A 21,874-nucleotide genomic window follows, 5' to 3' on the forward strand; every position below is an offset into this window, starting at 1 on the left:
AATACTATATAGCTAAAACATCAAAAATTAGACAAAATACACGACTATAGAAACTACCGCAGCAACAAAAACAACAGGCCGTGCTGCTGAAACACTGCAGAAAAAAATATTTTGGTGCCCCCCCTCTGATGATGTACCCCGGTGCGGTCTGTACCTACGTAGTGACGCCCACTGCTAATAAACACAGTGTGTTTGCTTCATTCAGCATTTTACATATTGTCAGATTTAGAGTACGATGTGTACTGTTCTGGCACCATGACACTGGCCCGTAAAACGTAACAGTGTAGTACACTCAATGCCCTAACCCCGTCTCCTTGGAATGTAAACGTTTTTGAACGAAAAACAGCCGTCAGTTTTCAAGTCGACAAGTCTGTCTTTTTTTTCCTTGTAAAAAATCATGGAATATTGTGATACGATGTTTTGATTTAAACTTAGTGACCTTATATGTAATTTTTTTTCTCTATTTAGTAGATCTAAAATGGCACGTCAATCAGTCCATAAAGACATTTGTGATCGGAGTTCAGTTTGCCCTTTCTCTTCCCTCCTGTGTGCTCTGTTAATCAGCAGGTAGGCTGAATTAACTGCAGTAAAATATGAGTGGAGTGCTGGCTGAGTGTGTCTTGCGACTGACAGGCGTTCAGACCAGAATTCGTTCCTGCCTTGCGCCTAATGCTGCCGGGACCGGCCCCGGATCAAAGCAACCCTATACGGGATTAAGCGGCGCTATTAATCGATGGGAGGATGCGCGACTGAGGAACGCACGTTGGGAAATAACTTCTGATTTACGACCATCCTAGTATAGAAAAGGGTAAAACACACATAAATGTTTAATGTTTTTTAATCGACTGTAATTAATAATAATATTGTAATATTGTTTTGTATTAAAGAAATAAGACGACAAGGTAGAAACGTGCTGCAGCGCGGTCATTGTCCGTGTTAAGATTGCACGTTCTCTCCGTGTGCGCGAGGTCTTTTTCTCTGAAGAGTCTCTGATTTTTCAGCGATATTCCAAAAAGAGAGTGTAAGAGGTCGTTAAAACTGGCAATCGCAAAATAATTCGTGTGTGTGTCCTGAAGTGAATTGGTGCCAAGCCCAGGGATTCACCAAGTGCTGCATCGCATTGGCACAACTCCAACAAGAGAACTGGAACTGCCATCCCAACTGTAAAAGGTGTAAGAGCGTGTGCCTGTCACATTGTAAAATTCTAAAAGGGCCGAGATTTTCACGGACACTGCCACCGGCTTCAGTTATGGCACAGGAGCGATACCCTCCCAGGTAATGGGCCAGCTGGATGGAAACGATAACGTGATATCGACCTATAAGTTAAACACGTAGAAAGGATAACATCCAATGAGAAAAACTGGTACGAATCCCTTCCTAATACCAATTTAAGAAGCAGTAGTTTTCATTTAAGTCTTCGCACCCTTAGCTGCACTATGCTCGTTTAGCCACGTGCCCATCTTCCTTCTGTCACACTCCGCTGTCTCCTTCGTGACGCGACATCCTGTTTTTTTTGTCACCTCACCCCCATCCTCCTATGCACCCCACTGATAAACCCGCTGCTTACAATACGATGTCACTGTAAGCGATGGAGTCACTCGAGTATTACCACGGGAACATCAGCCGCGAGGCAGGGGAGCACCTGCTCAGCGCAGCCGGAAAGGATGGCAGTTATCTGATCCGCAACAGCGAGTCGTTTCCAGGGGTCTACTGTCTGTGTGTGCTGTAAGTAGACACTGGGGGCAAACGGGGGATGAGGATTGTGTGTGTACGTGAGTGTGGAGAGCAGGGTCTTAGGTACCAAACAAGAATATTTATTTGGGGGGAAATGTTCGAGCAAGCATTAAGATGGAAATACAACTCCTGGAAATACAAGTGCTAATTCGTTTTAACTAAATTATAAGAGTCATCTTGTATCTCATTGAGATTTTGCCCAAGACAGTTTAAGTCAATAATGTTTTCCCAAAGTGCTAGGGGGTCATTAAACGCGCTTCAAATTAAAAGTCGCCACTCAACTGAACCTTCGTGCCTTTGGGATGCGGGATGAAGAACCGGCGTTCCATTTTGAAGCAAGCAAACGGATGATTTAAACCCAGAACTCTTATGTTAATCAAAAATGACACATTTTAAAAACATGTACTATTTGTTCTTTGCTTGCTTTTAAGCAAACGAATTTAAATGGTGCAGCATGGGGCAGTGCTGCAGATAACTGAGTCTGTATATGTCTGAACCTTACTCTTCTGTGGTTAGGATTTTTAACTGAATTGTTGTATCCTGAAAGTCCTAATCAGATTAAATGATAGTTAAAAATAAGTGTTCTGTATTTAGAGGTATGAGTTTTTAGGCTCCGTTCCTTTGGATATGTACGGTGTCAAAATTCATAGTAAAATTCACGGCGGGGTATTTTCTCCAATTAAATAAAGACAGATTTAAGGATTTCAGCATTTTTTGATTAAGATAATTCCATTACTGGTTGTTCTGCATATCTATCAATATATGCCGTATGGTATATTTTAAGCGTTTGGTTGCTTTATTGTACATGGTCATGTGTGTATATGAACAAAATGTTTATTTTATTTAAGTGTTTCTAAACATGCGTGTATAAGCAACACCAAATTTCTCGGATTCTAGCTGTTTATGTAAGGCACTAGTATGACATGTTATAGAGGCCTGGCAGAATACTATGTCCAAACTATATCAAATCAACAATTATAATTCATCCTTTTTCTATGCTGCATATACACATTCTCAAGCGTTCAGTAGATTTCAGATTTCCATGGCAGTAACTGGTGAACAGATGCAAAAGTAACAGCATGAGACTCAACTCTTCACCCAAAACGTTGCTAGCTTTTTTTTGTTGATATTGTCCAGATTCTGTTTACATTATCAAAGATAAAATATAAGATAATACAATAAGATGCAGCATTTGCTAAATTAGAGGACACAATAAAGATTATTCCATCATGTTCTTTTGCTCAAATAAATTGTGTCCAGGATCAAAAACCATTTGCTCATCTGTCTGTTTTATGAACTTGATTTGCACTGGCCAAGGTTGTGCCTGACCAGAACAATGGACACAATGCAGTTGGAAACAAATACCAGAATGGAAGACAGGTCTTAACTTTATAAACAAGTACCAAACAGTTAAGAAATGGCTGATGCAGACCTTTTGTGTGGCTGCCAAAGAAGTCTCATACATGAGGGTCGTTCTTTGGAACAAGTGTTTCCTTAAGAGGCATTAGCTCTCTGGAAATGTGTTCTTTTCAATTGTGGCGTTTTAAATAACCTGAATTTAAATAATTATAAATTAAAAAGGTATTCTCCACCCCCAGCATGCAATATGATGGTTACAAGATTACATGAGAAGTATAAGGATAATGTAGCTCACTTTACTGACGGGTTCACACGGTATTACAGACGGGACACTTATGACAGACTCTATCAAGCATGTGGGGGTCTTGACCTACGCAGTCTTCCATCTTTCGTCGCCACGCTGAAAGGATTTTCCGGACGGAGGACATAATCTTCCGCCCGTTAGCTTCAAAGTGTATTGGCCGTAGGTCCATCCTTATATACTGGTTGCTCCACGTGCAGGCTCTTTTTCTGGATCCAAACAAGGACAGGAAAGGACTCAAACCCCACCTTAAAAAATACAGGAATAACACAGAATGCCTCCATGCAGTTCTCATTCTCCCAACAAGGAAAGAGGATTTTGTGCTGACAGAGGACAGAAATATATTAGTCTGTCTTTAGGCTGACTATTTAATTCTCCAGTTGTCTTTAGCTCTCTAGTCCTGTGCTTGGCTCGGCAATTCTAAATGCTGATGCTGTGTACCATACTTGGTCTGCCTGTATGAATGAGTCTATAATAGTGGGCACAGGGACAGTGACATTAAACTTAATAACAAAACATATTATAACAACAAGCAGGAGGTGGCTGTCATCATTCCTTCGCTTAGCCAACATGGCCATCTAGATGATCTCTGTTTCTGTTATTTTCTACACTAGCTAGTGTGGGCAATGGATTTTGTCTTTTTGCCATGTAGAAATAGTAGAACATTTTTTGTAAATGAGTCATTTACTTTGTATCAGAGTTGTGCATTTCTGATATGAAACTAAAAGTAGCTGAGCGGTAAAGGCACAGGGAATATTTATGCATGAGTGCAAAATCCAAAAAGGGAACTTGGCTGAAGCTGAAATGTTAATCTAAAAAAAAAAAACCTATTGATGAAAACAATATTGTCTTTTTTGCTGCAGTATTTAATATGTAATACTGGGCAATAGTTTCTTCAGATAAGTGTGTTAGTTTAACCAAAATATGATTGCACACGCAGGCACAAGCTGCATTTATCATTTCAGTCCCATTAAGTTAAAGCCAGGCCTCCATAATTCCTGGGCCATAAAGTTCCATAAAGCTTCACCTGAGAAATAGCAGCACAAGCATGAATTTATACCATTCAATTTACATTTCCAATATTTTTTAAAAATGCAAAACAAACCAGAAAAGAAACAAGGTTACAAAAATGGAGCATTTGCTCCTGTTTGGGTTGTTCATAATAAAAGCAGAATTCAAGATTGATCAATTTAGTAGAGGCATTTCTGGAAAGTCACATCTATGCCGATCACATACTATTTTGTAAGAAAAATGTCAGCCCTTCTGATCCTACTAAAACCGTCTCCTCCAGCTGTCTTGAGGTTTTAAAACACAGCTGATGATCTGCCGCAGACTTTGTAACTGTAGCCTTGCAGCTGTACTAGAGGACAGACAAAACAGAAATGATTTTCACCTCAGAAGCAAGATTGAAAATAACTAAGCATGGAGGGCCAAAGGTTATGTGCCAGCTTAGTGAGCTCCTCTTGCTTAGCAGAGAGAAGGAAAGTTACAATTCGGAAATGATATTGAGACGCTGTATCCGCTGGAAGTTATGGCAAGCACAAAAAAAGATGACTTTGTGAATTTCATAAGCACTTTCCAACTCTACAAAAAAAATACTCTGAATCTGTTGTTCAGCATGTTTGTAGTATGTGGCAGAGTGGGGGCACGGGTCTCCTTCTGGGCTGATCCCTGGCATGTTTTGATCAATCGCATAGTGCAGCACAACTCTACTGGAACATGCATATTTAGAAAATAGGATTATATTTAATTGTACAGCTTAGCATAGTATAGCATTTTCAAACCTCCTTAATCATTTCAGGACAATGAGAGGACAGAGCCTAAGCAGACAGTAATGGGCCCAAGGGGTCACTAGGTCTCAAAGTGTCCATTTTTTTAAAAAGATTTCATGGAATGGGGACATATTATATAAGACTGTTGGATCAAACTCGAAGCTCAGCGTTATACTGAGAGTTTTATAATTATATAGAAAACTAGACAAAGAGCCTGTTTCGACAACGTAAGATGAAACGGGCACGAGTTTGTGTCAGCAGTGTATGAAGAACAAATGATAAGTAACGAAGAAGTTGTTTTGTAATGATTGTAGTCCGCTTTACTCATTACTGTACAGGCTTGTACTGTTAGTTGATGAATTTTCCAGGCCTATAGTATAATATTGAATGATGAATGTTCCAGTACAATATGGAATAGTAATAAGTATAAGCACCTCAAACCTGATAAAGGTGTATTGAATGAGAATGCGTAATTGAATCAGAATGTGTAATTAGGCCTCGAGCTGTAGTCGAAATCGCCTTTCAGGCCTCTAGAGCTTTAATCGAAGTCGCCTTTCTCTTTGAATTTTTGCGGCCGTAAATCCACCGCCTGCCGCGATGTTGGGGTTGGATGTTGGTCTCGTAAGGTTTTTCGGGCAGCTGCACAGAAGGCGACTGCGCATTCAGCTTCGGACGGACGTTAGTGAGTGAGGAGACAGGCGAATTATGTATTAAGACGTGACAGAATATGACCAAAGCAAGACCACGCTAATGTTTAGTAAAAAGAAAAAAAAAATGCAGGTTATTTTCTGTAGAAGCTGTGGTATTTGTGCTGGTGCCGTTCCTTCTCCCATACTCTGTACCACATCTGCAATAAATGCACTTAAGCAGCCTTTATATGGAAATGAACTACGTCTTTGTCTGTCTGTCTATAATAACATAACATTCCTAGTTCTACTTCGGGGTTGAGTGGGACAGGGCAGGGTCATCATTGTACAAGGAGCCAGTCCCACTGTCACACACCATCCATCCATCATCCTAACACAGGGTCACGGGGGTCTGCTGGAGCCAATCCCAGCCAACACAGGTCACAAGGCAGGGAACAAATCCCGGGAAGGGCGCCAGCCCACCACAGACTGTCACACCCGTACACACAAAAGCCAGTTTAGAATTTTTATTTGTTCTTTATTTCACCTTATACAATTTCATGTATCAGGAATTTGTTATTTCTTGCATACCCCTTGGGGTCAGAGCGCAGGGTCAGCCATTGTACAGCACCCCTGGAGCAATTACAGGTTAAGGGTCTTGCTCAAGGGCCCAGCAGAGTAGGATCTCTTTTGGCAGTAACCGGGATTTAAACCGGCAACCTTTTGGATCCCAGCTCAGATCCTTAACCTCAGAGCCGCCACTCAGCCAGTGCACATAGCGGCTACTACACAAATTTAGACCCATCATTCGTGTATGGTTCACATTACTATACTCCAGCCTGAAGCTTCTCTTCATGTAAATAATGAAAATAGTGACTATTTCGCAGAATGAAGAACCAGACAGGGTGTCCCTTTATCAGCAGTTCTATTTGCTGTTGTAGTTACAAGCAAGGCATCATCTAAGTTTAAAATTTATTACTGGGTTCCAAGTGTAGATATTCTAGGACTATGGATGGAGGCAGAAGGAAGCGTCCAATAACAGGTATAAAATCATGTGCTTGGACAACTCCTGAGGGGGTGTCGGAACAATAACCTGGACACAAAACAGCTTCTAGTGGACTTCTGAAAGTATATACACAAACAAACTGTGGAAACAGCTTCAGGTCTGTAGAATTAAATATTTGGCTTGGACTGTAAAATAGGACAGAGTCGTCAAAAAAGCCCAACTGTGCCTGTGTTCATGAGATGTCAGTGCATTTACTTATGATTAAGTGTTCTGATCTATGGGATCGTTGGCCCTCAGCCTGAGAGCGAATGGCATTTCAGAGGACTATGAGCTAGCTAGCTAGATAGATAGATACTTTATTAATCCCAAGGGGAAATTCACTTTGGGAGTGAAAATATCTTTTGTTTATTTTTGCCCTATTAAAAAGCCCTAAGCAATTCTCCTTTGGCCATGCTTTCCATTCACAACATCGCAGCTGCCACAGAATATCATTGGCAGTGGTCTTGCTTCGGTTAAACAGCCTTCACAGATGACATTCACCACCAGGCTCTTTACACCTCACCAGGAGCTTTTGTACATTTGGCACCCGATTCTACCACAGTTTCCACCCACAGTTACTATGAAGGGTGAACAGTCTACTTCTTAGACATCTGACCACATCTGCACCATTGTCTGGCTGTGTGCTTACACTTGTGTGCTCATAAATTCTTTGCACATGGAACTTTCCACTACCATCCCCGGCTTCATGTGTTTTTTTTTCTCACCTTCTCCATCACTATGTGCCTGCCCGCCCACTAAAGTCCTCTGATTCTGGCAATCTTGTTGTGCCCAACACTAATCTACACTCCATGGGTGACAGGGCCTTCAGCTGTATAGCGCCCAGACTCTGGAATGACCTACCGAAATTAATCAGGTCAGCTGACTCCATGAATTCTTTAAAAAAACAAAACTCATCTGTTCAGGAAGGCTTTTAGCTCTATTTGACTTTATTACCCTTCTCTCAGTTTACGTCTCCGTCAAGATGCTCATGTGACCTGTGTGTGTGTGCGAGACCATCAATTATGTTGTCTGTTTGGCTTTTTCTCTGAATTCACTGTCGTAATCTTCTTTATTTATTTATCTGGTTTGTACAATGCTATATACTGTATACCCTGCCGTTCTTTCTTATATTCTGAAAGTGCCTTGAGCATGGGAAAGGCGCTATATAAATAAAATGTATTATTATTATGCTGTCGTCTCGTCTGTTCATTTTGTTTGTCTAATTTACACTACTGGTTATCATCTGCTTTTTTGAGATTGCCTTGCGCTTTAGGAATACTGTACTGTATACGGTGTAGTGAGAATTCCATCTTGACAACATTTGTAATGCCTGCATATTGCAGTGAACAACTTTGTTATCAAGTTTGTCTTGAAATCACAACTGCTTGGTTAGCTGCGGATAGAAAATCTTGCTCAAAATTTTCTCTGTATGCTTGCAAGTACAGTTTGTTGCTTGTTAACCAGTAATTCAGTGTTTCATCACTCGCTTGAAATATAATACCAATATAGAAGACACAGTAAGGCAAAAAAGGAAGTATTTTGCTCCTGAGCCTTACAGTCATTTAGAAAGTTTATTACATAATGTATTTAATTCCTGGAAATCACTTGGTTTGGTATCTAGATCTTTAGTGATCTTGATGTTGACAATATGTTTGCATCCTTTGATGCTTTAAACACACTTTTTTATTATGCAGAAGTTAGGAACCTGCCTAGTTTTTAATAAAATTAACCTTCATTTTTTACGATTGAAATTCAATTATCTAGTAACCAGTAACGCCGCACTACACGATAACGTGCCGTGAATCCACTTGACTTGAGCATTCCTAGTTTTCATCCTCTTTCTCCGTACGTTTATCATTTGCTCAGAGGTTGATGCACTTGCTGCTTGCTGAGCAGCTCTTCTTTTCTACCCTAGTGGCCCGCTTCTTCTCTTTCTTTCGTTGGCAAATTTTCGCATTAAAACTGATTAAGTCAGTGTTTGTGTTGCAATTACTTAGTATGTTTTCTTTAATTTTTCACTTATGCTGGCACTTAAGTCTTCAATCTGCCTCAGGAATGATGTAAGATACGAAGAGGTAGGGGAAGTGATGGCAAAGGTGGTAGGGAATGAGAATGGCACCCATACGCATGTGCCACACGACCGCCCTGCTGGCCGCTGCTGAGAGTTGATACTACAATAAAATAAAAATATCTTTTGTTTAGTTTTGCTCTATTAAAAAGCCCTAAGCAATTCTCCTTTGGCCATGCTCTCTTTCTCAAGGGTGGGGTTTGATTTGTCTTCAATTCTTTTTTGTATAAATTGATCTATTTGTATGGAATGATTACAATAAAATTAATAAATTTAAAAAAAATAATAATAAAATAAAAAAAGGAATAACCTTGGAGGTCAATCATCACCCAGAAAGCAGATGGTAGACGTCACGTAGTATATGTGGACCAAATTTCAGGTCAATAGTTCAGTTCGAACGGTTTGTGAGCTACAGGTGATTTAAAAACCTGGACAGACAAACGAACAGCCACGGTAGCGTATTATATATAAAGATTACAGTGACATAGGCGTCACATTCTGACTCTACCAATTTATTTCAAAGTGTGCATCTCTACATAACTTAAAGCAGGGGTGTCAAACTCTGATCACAGAGGGCCTGTTAGTTTTTGTTCCAGCCGCTTTCTTAATTAGTAACCAATTACTTCTGCTAGTGAGCATGATGTTCTTTGCTTTAATATTAAATGACACGTTTTTTGTTGTTTAGAACTCTTAATTACTCATTTTTACTTATCCAGCAGCTAAACAGTAATCCATCCATCCATCTATCCAGAGCAGGCTTGCAGGGCAGCAGGTGCCTATCCAAACAAGTATTAGACACAAGGCAGGTGGCACATGGTGAGGACACACATTAGCTAGGGTTGCCATTTCACCCAACCTGAATGTCTTGGACCATAGGAGGAAACTGGAGCACAGGGAGAAGACGCACAATGTCACTGGGACACCGTGTGAACTCCACACAGGGAGAACCCATGATTTGAAACTTGGTCTCTTACAACACGGCTGCAGTGCTATCACTATGCCACCATGCCACCCCTCCAAACAGTAAGGAGAAGTGAAAAGCCAACAGGCGACAAACTAACTTGATCCCATGTACACCTATACTGTATGTCCATCACGCCATATGTACTGTAAAGTAAAGTGAAGGTCTGTGATATATCGATTTGTTCTGCCCTAAAAAATATTTCGATGGTACTCTCAGAATTAGAGAAATCAACAGTTTGTCAATGTGTGGTGTGGCAGAATGAGAGCACTACAAAGTTCTAAAATTAATTCACATATTTCATTAAGAACTTGTTTCTAATTAAGAAAGTGATTGGAGTGAAGATTCAGAAACTTGGTTTGAGACCTCTGAGTTAGGTGATCATCTGTTGGCATGCTTTACCTCTCGTTATTATTTGGTTGTGTGTTCTGCATTTTAGGACATAAGTTGATTTAAATTAAGGCAAAAGAAGGTTAATAAGTTAATGAAATGAAAACCTGCAGTCATCCAGGGTTTGAGTTTGACACTCCAAGCTAAAGAATCTTTGCGATGAGACCTTTTAATCTCTTAATTACAGTTTCAGATAATGAATAGAATTTAGCCATTAACTGGCTTTGCCTCATACTCATCTTTCTGTTAAGAAGATTTACAGCAATGGTTTTCAGCTTCAGTCCAGACCCCCCCCCCAAAAACTGCAGATTTCTGCTTGCAATTGGATTCCTACCCTTAGTTAAGCAAGCTGTTACTTCTAAGTTTTTTCATTTTAGTCTCAGTCCAGAAATTTCAAAACTAGGTTCACTTAACGTCTTTTGGAATGTAGCAAGCATTTATGTTACATGAACGTTATTTCAGCTCTGTGTTTTGTATCTTCTTTAAGCTTGTCAGTTCCATCATCATCATGATGATCTTCAATCTGCTTTTCCAAACGTTCTGATTATTTAAGCCATTATTTTACTAACGGCACGCTAGTGAGTCTAACACTGAAGTAGCTGTAGCTGTAGTATCATTTCCTGGGGTTTCTGCTGCACTAATTGTTAATTGTCATTATTAGTATAAAGTTAAGAGAACAAACTCCATAAAAAAGCCAATCAATCAGAATGTTACAAAAGAAAGATACAAATTTTAAACTACAGGAAAAATACAAATATTTCAAAATTTCATATAAATGTAAACCTTAGACTACTCCTCTGAATACCAGCTAATTAAACAATGCAAATAATTTAGAGGCAAAATGAATCACTGATTGTGGAAATTGTTGGAGCAAAAAAGGGGGGGTCCCCCAGGACTGAACTTGAGAAACCGCGATCTAAAATATACCCGAGGAGAGGGCAAGAATTATGAATGATGCAGTTTCACATGGTTGTTCGATCTGAAAATGAGCTTCCCTTTTTACTGTAATTGTCAGGCATTTCTGGACTCAAAACTACTTCATATCCGTCAAGAGTATTATTCAGAATAACGTCCTGAAAGGACAAAATTGTCTTATGAAAATTCTATTGTTAAATTTAACTCATCCTCTATAACTCAATGAGAAACAATGTATCTTATTTTACTTAAAAGTGGAAACCGTAATATTTTCTGTAAGAAGATAGGTTAGAAATTTTCGTGAAGAATTTTTAATAGTATTCTAAAACAACCCAGCTGACCCTTTTTGATATCTCAATATCCTTGAGGAATTTCTTTGTATTGGGTTTTTTGATGACACGGTCCTCCGAACAGGGCTGGGAGTGGGCACTAAGACTGATCGTAAAGCATCAACATATGGGATACAGTGCTGATCGTATCTTGGATTAATTACTGTCTAGTTCTATGTATTTAATTTGACTAAATTTAGGGTAACAATTAAATGAAAGAAAAACCTTTCCTATAAAATTACATGTGTATAGTGTGTGAACATTCTGTTGTTATATTAGGGCTGTAATGAAAATACTAGAAATTGATATTTTAATTGATATTCCTACTAGAACTATTGATTATCAAATCTGTGTAGTGTTAATAATTAAAAGAATGCTTGTAATGCAAGTCACATTGGTATATATTTTTTATATAACATATATATATTACTGCGGTGGGTTGGCACCCTGCCCGGGATTGGTTCCTGCCTTGTGCCCTGTGTTAGCTGGGATTGGCTCCAGCAGACCCCCGTGACCCTGTGTTCGGATTCAGCGGCTTGGAAAATGGATGGATGGATATATATATTATATTATATTTATATAACATGTACTTTTTCCTTATAAACCCAATATGCATATCACTATTACAAATATAATACAGTTCTAACACAAAATTTAACAAAACAAAAGTATAACACAAAAAAACATATTAAATACATAGAAATATTCAAATATCTACATTTAAAATAATAATTATTAATAAATTTATATAAAAAAAGAAAAGAAGAAATATACAAAAATCTACATTTAAAGTTGTTATTAGTAATAAGTTTATATTAAAAACTATTAAAAGGCAGCAAAGAGTAGAAAGGCAAAACGCAAGTCCCTAATTCCAGGATGAGCTGGTTGCCCAACCTCGTAATGGATGCTCCACAGGACACGCAGGCCACAGTCCTTGTGGACAACAATGAGAGTCCAACACTGGGCCCATCACTGGTCATGGCCTGTATGCATTGCAAGGTACGAATAACAGCCCAAGAGAGATAAGATAACAAGATGCAAATCTCCAGTAACAGCACATCCCAAGAAGAGAAAAGCAATGGTAAAGACTTGCAACAAGATGCTACAATTGGGAAAAGATGGGAAGAACGTTACAAACAATGATGTAAAGAAAAAGAACAATCTCAAAAGCAGCTTCGGCAATGGAAGGGGACTATTCCTGAACCTTAATTTTAAACTTCAGATACTGATGGGGCTCCTCTGTCCTGGACAGGGAGATCATTCGGGAGTTTAGTGTCCTTATCACTACCTCTTACATTTGTTTAATTCACCCTGGAAACTCCGAACAGAACTGCATGTTTAATCCCTCCTGGGTGCTGCCATTTAAACATTCTGTAGGGTGAGGTTTCTTTCCCTTGCACACATTTAGTGTAAAGTGAGAACATACATTTATTGATGTACTTTTATTGAATTGATTTTTGACTGTGTATTGCTAGTATTCCTCATATTTTCCAGCATGCATTCAGAACAGACAAGCCTGTTGAAGTAGAGTCATTTATTTTCAGTTTGTCTGAGGTATGATTTCCTGCCTGTGAAACTTAAGTAGTGATTGCATCATTTTAGTTTTAATACATTTTTATCTTCATTTATTTTGTCTTTTCCTCACACATATTCCAAAGACCCACATGTTCAGGTTAATTGTCAACTCTAAATTGGCTGGGGATGAGTGAGTTGACCTGCTTGTACTGTGGCCTCCTGTCTTATACTGGTTACTGCACTCTCTCCAATGAATTGGATGTTTTATTATAACCAAGTTTTTAAAATCTGAAGGAATAATATGTACACAGTATGTGCAGTGAAAACCTAAGGCTTTCTCAGATAAATATTCATTAGCTGCCACAGAGAGAAGATCAAGCAAGGAACTGTTCATTTCAAAGCAGATGCTGACCCTCTGGTTCAGTGAGTCCAGCTGTGATGATTACTGTCTAATTCTGCATTATTAAAACTAACCTACACTGGGTAATGTACCACTGAGCCATCACCAGTGAGAAAAAGAACAAAAATGAATTTCCTTTTTATTTTTTTTTAACTTTGAGCAATATGTCACAGTAGTGAAACCTTAATGTAGCAAATAGAAAAAGAAAGCACATCTTATATTAACTGAGATGCATGGTGTGACAACTTGCCTGTGCTAAACGCATTGCTGAAAAAAAAAATAAAAGCAGAGAAAAGAAACAGACAAACCAACGAACTGTACCTCATTACTGCAAGTCAATCAAAGTCTGCAGCTCATTGAAAACAAAGCAAAACGAAGCATAAAAATGGCTTCAGAATACTGTGAGATTTCTCTGCTAGTATGTTACTCCTTCCTTCAACAACTACTTGTAGGACGTATGCTCTGAGTGCTTGGAGAAACTTCACCCTGATACCTGAATGACATTCTTAGGAAAAAGAATAAATGGATGCCTTGGTATGGCGGCATCTCCTTTCATTCCAGGATACATTCTTGTTTAGTTTATTAATATTGAGTGTCTTATTTTATGACATTTTTCATGGTCAGTGATCTGAACACATGTTGTGATGTGGAGTGCTCTGTATACTTCATTTGATAGTTTCAGATCCACTTCAACACTTGATATGGACAACCACCACATAGAAAGCCCATCCAGTCCTGCTGTGTAGTCATCCTATGGCCCCCATTGCACATGGCAGCATCGCTGCCCACTATTGACTCTGAGTTTTGTGCGCCTTTTGCTGGCCTGCTGCAATGACAGGGGAGCTGTGACCGTCTGTGCTTAAGAACAAATGGGGCACGTTTACATCTTTCTTTTTTTTTGCCAGTTTCTTTTAATCCTTGTGTGGAATCCACCAACTCTCTTGTGTTGCTCCAAGACAGTTCTATATTTGGTCTCCATGTTGGGCTATAATAATCGTAATGTGGGTTTGGGGGTTAATGGGGCAAATGTAGTATCAATTTTCTGGTACAGTATTTTTATTGAGAATTCTAGAATAACAGGGCGGCACGGTGGCGCAGTGGGTAGCGCTGCTGCCTCGCAGTTGGGAGACCTGGGGACCTGGGTTCGCTTCCTGGGTCCTCCCTGCGTGGAGTTTGCATGTTCTCCCCGTGTCTGCGTGGGTTTCCTCCCACAGTCCAAAGACATGCAGGTTAGGTGGATTGACGATTCTAAATTGGCCCTAGTGTGTGCTTGGTGTGTGGGTGTGTTTGTGTGTGTCCTGCAGTGGGTTGGCACCCTGCCCAGGATTGGTTCTTGCCTTGTGCCCTGTGTTGGCTGGGATTGGCTCCAGCAGACCCCCGTGACCCTGTGTTCGGATTCAGCGGGTTGGAAAATGGATGGATGGATTCTAGAATAACAACATTTACAATACTTATAGCATATAGTATATTTATTTTTTGATAGAATATTTATTTTTTAAACAGTATATTTATGTTTTTATCCCATTTGATATTCTTGTTCATTCCTCTCCCTTTGCTAAATGCCTTATAGAGGACTGTATGTTCTTGCCTTTCACCAAGCGTGGGATGTTTTTGTAGAAGTCATGACTTCTCATGTAACAACAAATACATTCTAGCAAAATAATCACATACAGTGGATTCGGAAAGTATTCAGACCCCTTCACTTTCTGCACACTTTATTGTGTTTGGATTTAATTTTAAAGTATTTGCTGTTTAATAAATGTGCAAGCCTTTCTGAAGACATGTTTTCAGTTTGTCCCTTTGGGTTACTGAGTGTAGATTGAAGGTTAAAAATGGCAAATGTATGCATTTACAATTAAATCTACAACAAAAGAAAATGAAGGGATCTGAATACTTATTGTGCATTTTGCAATTGACATGGTAGTGACTGCATTACTTATCCAATCTCTTATAGTGATAAATTAGATAAGTAGGAAACTAATATCAGAGGCTTTATTTGTTATTTTTTTAAATAAATAGTTAAAGAAAGAAATACAGAGCATACCCATCATACAGATAAAAGTGTTATAGAAGGTTTTTAAAAACATTAAATAGCACAGGGGTGACATTGTGGGTGGGTGATGTGTGGAGAATAAGACACGCTCCATGATTACTGTATATGATAAATGTGCTCTCCATTTTCTCAGTTGTATTGTTTTTTTTTTCTTTATTAGTATCTTGAGCTGCTAAGGAATGTAGAAGATTTGCCTTGCAAAATTGACAAATCTGTTTTCATTCTCTGTAATAAATTAAGAGTTTATGTGAGGAGCAAATAACTTAATTTTAATATATTTCTACTGTTGGCAAATATTGGAGATAGCAACAGCATTTTTTGTTATTATTTTTTTATTAAAATTCATACTCACACTCCCAGTGAGCCAATTTAGAATTGAGAGTAAACCAAACACATTTGTCATTGAAGATATCATAGAAGATCAGAGTGCCAGGAGGAAAGTCCATGCAGACGGGACAAACATGTGAAGAAATGGGATGCTCGTTCTGTGAAGCAGCAGCTCTCACCACTTTGCCACAATGTAGAAAACAAGTTGAAGAAGATAAATTCTGGAGGGATAGTGTTGCAAGAATGACTGCATAGCCATCCATTTTTGGAGGTACTTTTTAATTACAGGGTTGCTTAGAGAGATTTAGCTCAACCCAGCATGTCAGGAAACAATGCTGGATAGGGTGCCAGTCCATCCCAACGTCACATGCAAACAGTATTTGGTAGTTCAAAATTGCAAAAAATTTGCTAAACCAGGCTGAAAAGTTATCCAGCCTTTCCTGGACATTCAGTATGACATTATCTGAGTCACCGTCAGACATAGTTTAATGACATCAGGGTTGCATCAGAGATGCCAGTGATGCATACCATAACATTATTGAGAAACTTTGACAATGGTGCGGTGGCATATAGCATCAGAGCAGGACCTTAAAAAAAAAAAAAAAAAGACAAGGGGTTAATAACTAATGATAATATGAACCTCCGCAGCTTTTATTTCCCACTTGAATGCCACTATACACACAGTATAGTCGGTCACCTCAGCTTTTAAACTAACTCAACTACAATCACTTCTATACGTAAATAATAGTTTTACTTGTACTACAGTATATGTATGTCTTATTAGTTAAACTAGTCCAAACTATTGGTGCACAAGAACAAAACCTCTGTACTCCATTCGTGCTTCATTTCTGGTACGTTGAGAAGGCCAGCAATTGAAGGTCATAGGAAACAGTGTAGGCCTGAGGGGCTGGCATTCTGAAATTTATGATGGTGAAAGGGTCTCGTAAGCAACTAAGATCTTTTCAAAAAATCAACCCAAAAAGATACTGGAAGCCAAGGCAGTGTGGCTAAACCTGGTGTATCTTCAGATTCTTGCATTATCTAATCAAAAACGAAAGCATTTAAGATGTAATTATTACTATTTCATTTTTTTAAATGTCTAGACATTAACTTCATTTCTGAGCATAGAGGCAAGAACAGTAATTAGTAGTAAATTAGTAATTTGCAAGTCAGACTGGTAAGATCATGTCTTCTTGGTATGTCTCATAACTCGTGTTAATGTTAAACTGATTTACGTCTAGCAAAGACAGTAAAATGTTGCAGTTCTACTTGTTTATCCAGTCTGCAACTCAAAAGAAATTTAGAATATGTTGACTAACTTCTAAGTAAACACAGTGCTTTAAAATGACTAAATGTGAGTTCCCACTTGATGAAAGTGTGCTAAGATATACGAATTAAAGAGGACAGTTATACAAATGCTACCTTTCAGTCATCCATCCAACTGTACTCAGACCTGTAAAATCAAACAGAGGGTCATTGAGCCTTTCTTGTCTTTCCATGAGCCACTTAACATTAAAAAGTACAGTGTATGGGGTACTTGTGAAAATATCCTTTAGGAATGAAAAATCAATTAATTTGGTACACCCAGTTTTTGCAATTAATAACTCTAAGGTTTTCCGTTGGACCGGAGCAAATACAGTAAATAAAGGAGTTTCTTTATCAGATAGATAGATAGATGTGCTTCAGGTGCCAAAAAGAAAATTTCATAGTGCAACATGGGGCACCAGAATATTAAAGTACTTAGATAGCAGCCTGAGCTAAACTGTGTGACCCTAAGGATGTCACATAACTCATCTGCAATATGCATCGTTGTAAGGGTTCACTGCAGAGGGGCAACAGATAAAGTGGTAGTCACTGGCGTCGTGGACTCTGTTCAGTTTGTGGGTGGGATGGCTCCTCTGATATTCTCACACACTTTAAAGACATTATGATTGGGTAACGTCCATGTCTATATTCGTCAGTTTTGGTTGTTTGTGTGGGTTTGTCCTGTGATAATGTGGTGACCCCTACATGGTGGGCTTCTGTCTTGCTCCTAAGAGACCCTGCCTTGTACAAAGCTGGGCCAGAAACAGTTGTTTCTCTGTATGTTGCATTATACTGTTCATATAAATTGTGAGGCATGTATGGCACCATATGAAGGATACTTGTAAATTGATATTTGAGCATCGGGGTCTTTATTGTAATCTGAACTGCCAGGTTTATAAAGTACAGGAAAGGAATCTGTGACATTATTTTTGCCTGCTATCTTACACTGTAGTGTTGCTCCTATAAACCTGATTAGTTCTCTTTCAAGTGGCTAAACAGAGTGGGTGCAGACATTTCTTTGTGAGATGCATCTTTTTCCTGATGTTTGCAAGAATGGTTCATTTTTAAAGCAGCATGTACTTTTTGCAGTTTTTGTGCATGGTTTTGTCTTCTTTAAGAACCTAACAATAAGGTTAAATAAAAGCATCAACAGAGTCATGAGTCAGGCATTGTGTGTTCTGTTTCACAGGTGCCAAGGACTTGTATACACCTACCGAGTGTACAAAGTAGAAGGAGGCTCTTGGGTGGCTGAGGTGAGCTGTTTATTGCTTTAAATGTCTTCATTAATTATTTTTCAGAAATTCTGTGTTTGAACTCTTATATTGAATTAAACAGTGTGGGCTGAAATATCAGGTGCCACTTTTATTGGTGAGCGTGATTGCTGATGAGTCTGTCTATGACCCTACTTACTGTCAAATAAAAACATAAAGTATTCATCCTCTTAATATTATAACATAAAGGAACCTTGGGGGAGACAGCATTTGTTACCATTCTCCTGTTTCACTGTTTGAGAATTATTAAAAGATCCACCCCAGGACCAAAACAGACAGTCTACCCACCATATCTTATTTTTTATGATCCAGTCATCATAATCATTTTTTAAAATTATGAACACAAATGTCTTGTTCTCACTTCGTTATTTCTAACAATGTTTAAGCACAGGGTTATTTTCTCATTTGTTCCCAAAGCATTATTATTTATTTTGTAATAATTTAGAACAGAAGTATTTATGCATTCTGTGATGCATTTTTTAGTCACTTATTGGTATTTAATTTTATTTTTATTAGATATACTTTATTAAGCATGTTCTCCCCGTGTCTGCGTGGGTTTCCTCCGGGTGCTCTGGTTTCCTCCCACAGTCCAAAGACATGCAGGTTAGGTGGATTGGCGATCCTAAATTGTCCCTAGTGTGTGCTTGGTGTGTGGGTGTGAGTGCCCTGCGGTGGCGCCCTGCCCGGGGTTTGTTTCCTGTCTTGCGCCCTGTGTTGGCTGGCATTGGCTCCAGCAGACCCCCATGACCCTGTAGTTAGGATATAGTGGGTTGGATAATGGATGGATGGATACTTTATTAATCCCCAAGGAGAAATTGTCTCTTCGCAGTCATTGTTGGGACTCAAAGTGCAGGTTCAGCCATTGTACAGCAACCCTGGAGCAGTTTTCAGGTTAGGGGCCTTACTCAAGGGCTCAACAGAGTAACACGATTAAGGCCTTAGCTAAGACCTTGGGGCACGGTTGGAAAAACAACAATGTACTGTGGATGTGGAGAACAGATAGAAACTCCAAACAGTAAGCTGACTCTGTCTGCTGGAGATTTGAGGAAGCAGCACTAACCTCTGGGCATCTCTGAGGCTCTATATATACATCTTGCCTGAAGAAGGGGCCTGAGTTGCCTTGAAAGCTTGCATATTGTAATGTTTTTAGTTAGCCAATAGAAGGTGTCATTTTGCTTGGCTTTTCTCTAATTGATTTGGTATAATTCTAAGAATAAAAATGTGTCATATATATATGAATACCACAGTTGTCTCTGAAACATAAACCACAGCATTACGACCCCATAGCATCACTTCCTTGACATCCGTAAAATGTGTGATCCATCCGTACAAGTTGTAAGTCACAAAAGAAGAAGAGTTGAGCGCAGAGTGAAACAGGCAGATAAACTAGCTAAAATCGGGTGAGAGTTTCTATGCAATATAATAAAACTGCTATCCCCCATTGATTTGTTTATTTTATCAAGCATTTCCTAATTTAGGTGGCCCTGCAAATTAATATTAACATTTAGTCCAGACTGACTCCTTTGTGCAAAAAAAAAAACCAAACAAAACAATGCTTAAAAAAAGAGATCAAGAAGGATCTCCCATGGCTTTTCTCCATCAGTAAATATTTGTCTGTTTAATAGTTTACTGTTCCAGAGTACTGTGGTGTACAGGGTCCCTGATCTGTGGTTTCACTAATGGGGCTTTAACTGCATAGCAGCTAAATCACTTTGTCGCTGATACAGACATCTTGATGTTAATTTCTATACCATCCTCTTGCTCCTTCATCAGTTCTTTGTGTTAATGTATGTCCCTGTTATCAAGTGTACAGAAATGCTGTCCAGGCCAGGATCTTCAGGCCCGAAAAACAGCCATGAAATCAAGCAGCACAAACACTCCACAGAAACTACTTAGTGATGTCCAAGGGGGAAAAAATGCATTGACTAGTCACTCCCACCCATAACAGGACTACATCAGTTACAATTGAGTGTATGACAGAGCAATGCAGAGGGAGAGACCGCAGATGATGAGGTTCACTGAAGCAGGCTGACATTTTTATCTGGTGTTTTCAAGTGTTATCAGTGGTGTGGGCTTGGTATTTGAGAAGCCTTACACTAGGCCTGAGGACAGAGGAGACATACAGGCGCTAAGTGCAAAGAATACTGCAATTAAGGTAAGGAGACAATAAATTGAACTCTGGGTATTTAAATGTAATTCATTTAAAGATAAAAACTGGAATATGTGGTGCAGACTGTGAGATCGATTTAAAATGCAGAGCTTTTATCGGGAGTACTGAAACTGTCCCATTCATAGCTTTGAGGTTTTTTTTTATCTGCTTTATGACATTTTCTAAGTAATCCTTTGTCTGGTTCTCTTTCAGACTGCCCCTGGCGTAAATAAGCGTCTCTTTCGGAAGGTCAAGAATCTGATTATTGCATTTCAGAAACCAGGCCAAGGATTGGCAGTTCCCCTCATATACCCTGTGTATGCCAATCGCTAAAACTAAACGAAACTTTGTAGGCTATGAGGGGTTCAGACTTCTTACATTGGATTGCCAACCTGAAGTTGACTGTTTTTGTTTTTATTGTGGAAGGAGTTCCACATTGCAGCCCTAGTCTGTTACATTACTGGAATTTCACAGAATGTTCTATCTGGACTGTAAAGCAGAGGCGCCGACATGACCCAAGTCTGTTTTGTGTACTTTTAAGGGCTCAGCACTGTTTTTTTAACTGACAGCAAGTTATTAAGAATGTGTGTATATATAAATACTGTATATTAATACTGTATATCAATAGTGATCTCGTGTTAAAGTTGGTGTACTCCTGCTAATTCATCTATAGCATTTTATTCATTGTTACTTCACATTTTTGCAGATGTTTTGAATCATTTTCAAGTTTTTTCACCTTCTCAATAAAGTCATTAATTTAAAATAAATTAGTTTCACACTTAACAAGCAGTAGACATAAATTATAAGTATATAGATTAAATTGCTAAAAGATCAGCTAAAAGATTTAATTTCTCCAAAAGACTAGTTTTATTCTTTATCATATTTATTGAAAACACACAAAACGTTCATGAAAATGAACAACATTTAAAGGTCAATCTATTTGGAAGTTTTTATGTCATTTGAACTGAAGAGCAGACAACTTTTCTACACTTGCAGGTCTATAACATTAGCTCTGTCTTTGAAAATCCTTGAGATGGTTTGAGACCAGTCAAGTGAAGTGGCTTTACTGTCATACCGTCCATACACAGGATTGCAGTCATAGCATAAACTGTTTCTGACTCGTGTCCTTTTTTTCAGTATGTCATTGTACTTTTGATGAGACATATTCCTCTTTCAGCTGTGTCGTTCACTGCCATCGTGAATGTCGACTGTTCACAAAATTCGTTGAAGATTATATCATCTGTCCACCGTTCTGGCGATTTCTTGAGAAACAACTAAGACCTTTCTTTGTTTTTTTCCATAAGAACATCAAAGAAGGATGTTGCTATTTCTGGTTCCAGACCCTCCAACTTCA

The 21,874-nt window shown here is 38.8% G+C and overlaps 1 protein-coding gene across 1 annotated transcript; it reads left to right on the plus strand.

Moving 5' to 3' along the window:
• The first annotated feature begins 1,509 nt into the window (after window positions 1-1,509).
• Window positions 1,510-21,349, plus strand: LOC114662116 (SH2 domain-containing protein 1A-like). The gene is made up of 3 exons (XM_028815456.2): window positions 1,510-1,725; window positions 18,290-18,353; window positions 20,734-21,349. Exons 1-3 carry the CDS (start codon window positions 1,589-1,591, stop codon window positions 20,851-20,853), a joined length of 321 nt encoding a protein of 106 aa, XP_028671289.1. The 5' UTR covers window positions 1,510-1,588; the 3' UTR covers window positions 20,854-21,349.
• Window positions 21,350-21,874: the final 525 nt, after the last annotated feature.

The sequence above is a fragment of the Erpetoichthys calabaricus genome, chromosome 12 (genome assembly GCF_900747795.2).
Source record: "Erpetoichthys calabaricus chromosome 12, fErpCal1.3, whole genome shotgun sequence".
Lineage (NCBI taxonomy): Eukaryota > Metazoa > Chordata > Cladistia > Polypteriformes > Polypteridae > Erpetoichthys > Erpetoichthys calabaricus.

Excerpts from the sequence above, each read along its gene's own strand:
- LOC114662116 (XM_028815456.2), top strand. The coding sequence starts at position 1,589 with ATGGAGTCACTCGAGTATTACCACGGGAACATCAGCCGCGAGGCAGGG. Across the intron at positions 1,726-18,289 it reads GTCTACTGTCTGTGTGTGCT|GTGCCAAGGACTTGTATACA; the intron begins GTAAGTAGACAC and ends TCTGTTTCACAG. Across the intron at positions 18,354-20,733 it reads GAGGCTCTTGGGTGGCTGAG|ACTGCCCCTGGCGTAAATAA; the intron begins GTGAGCTGTTTA and ends GTTCTCTTTCAG.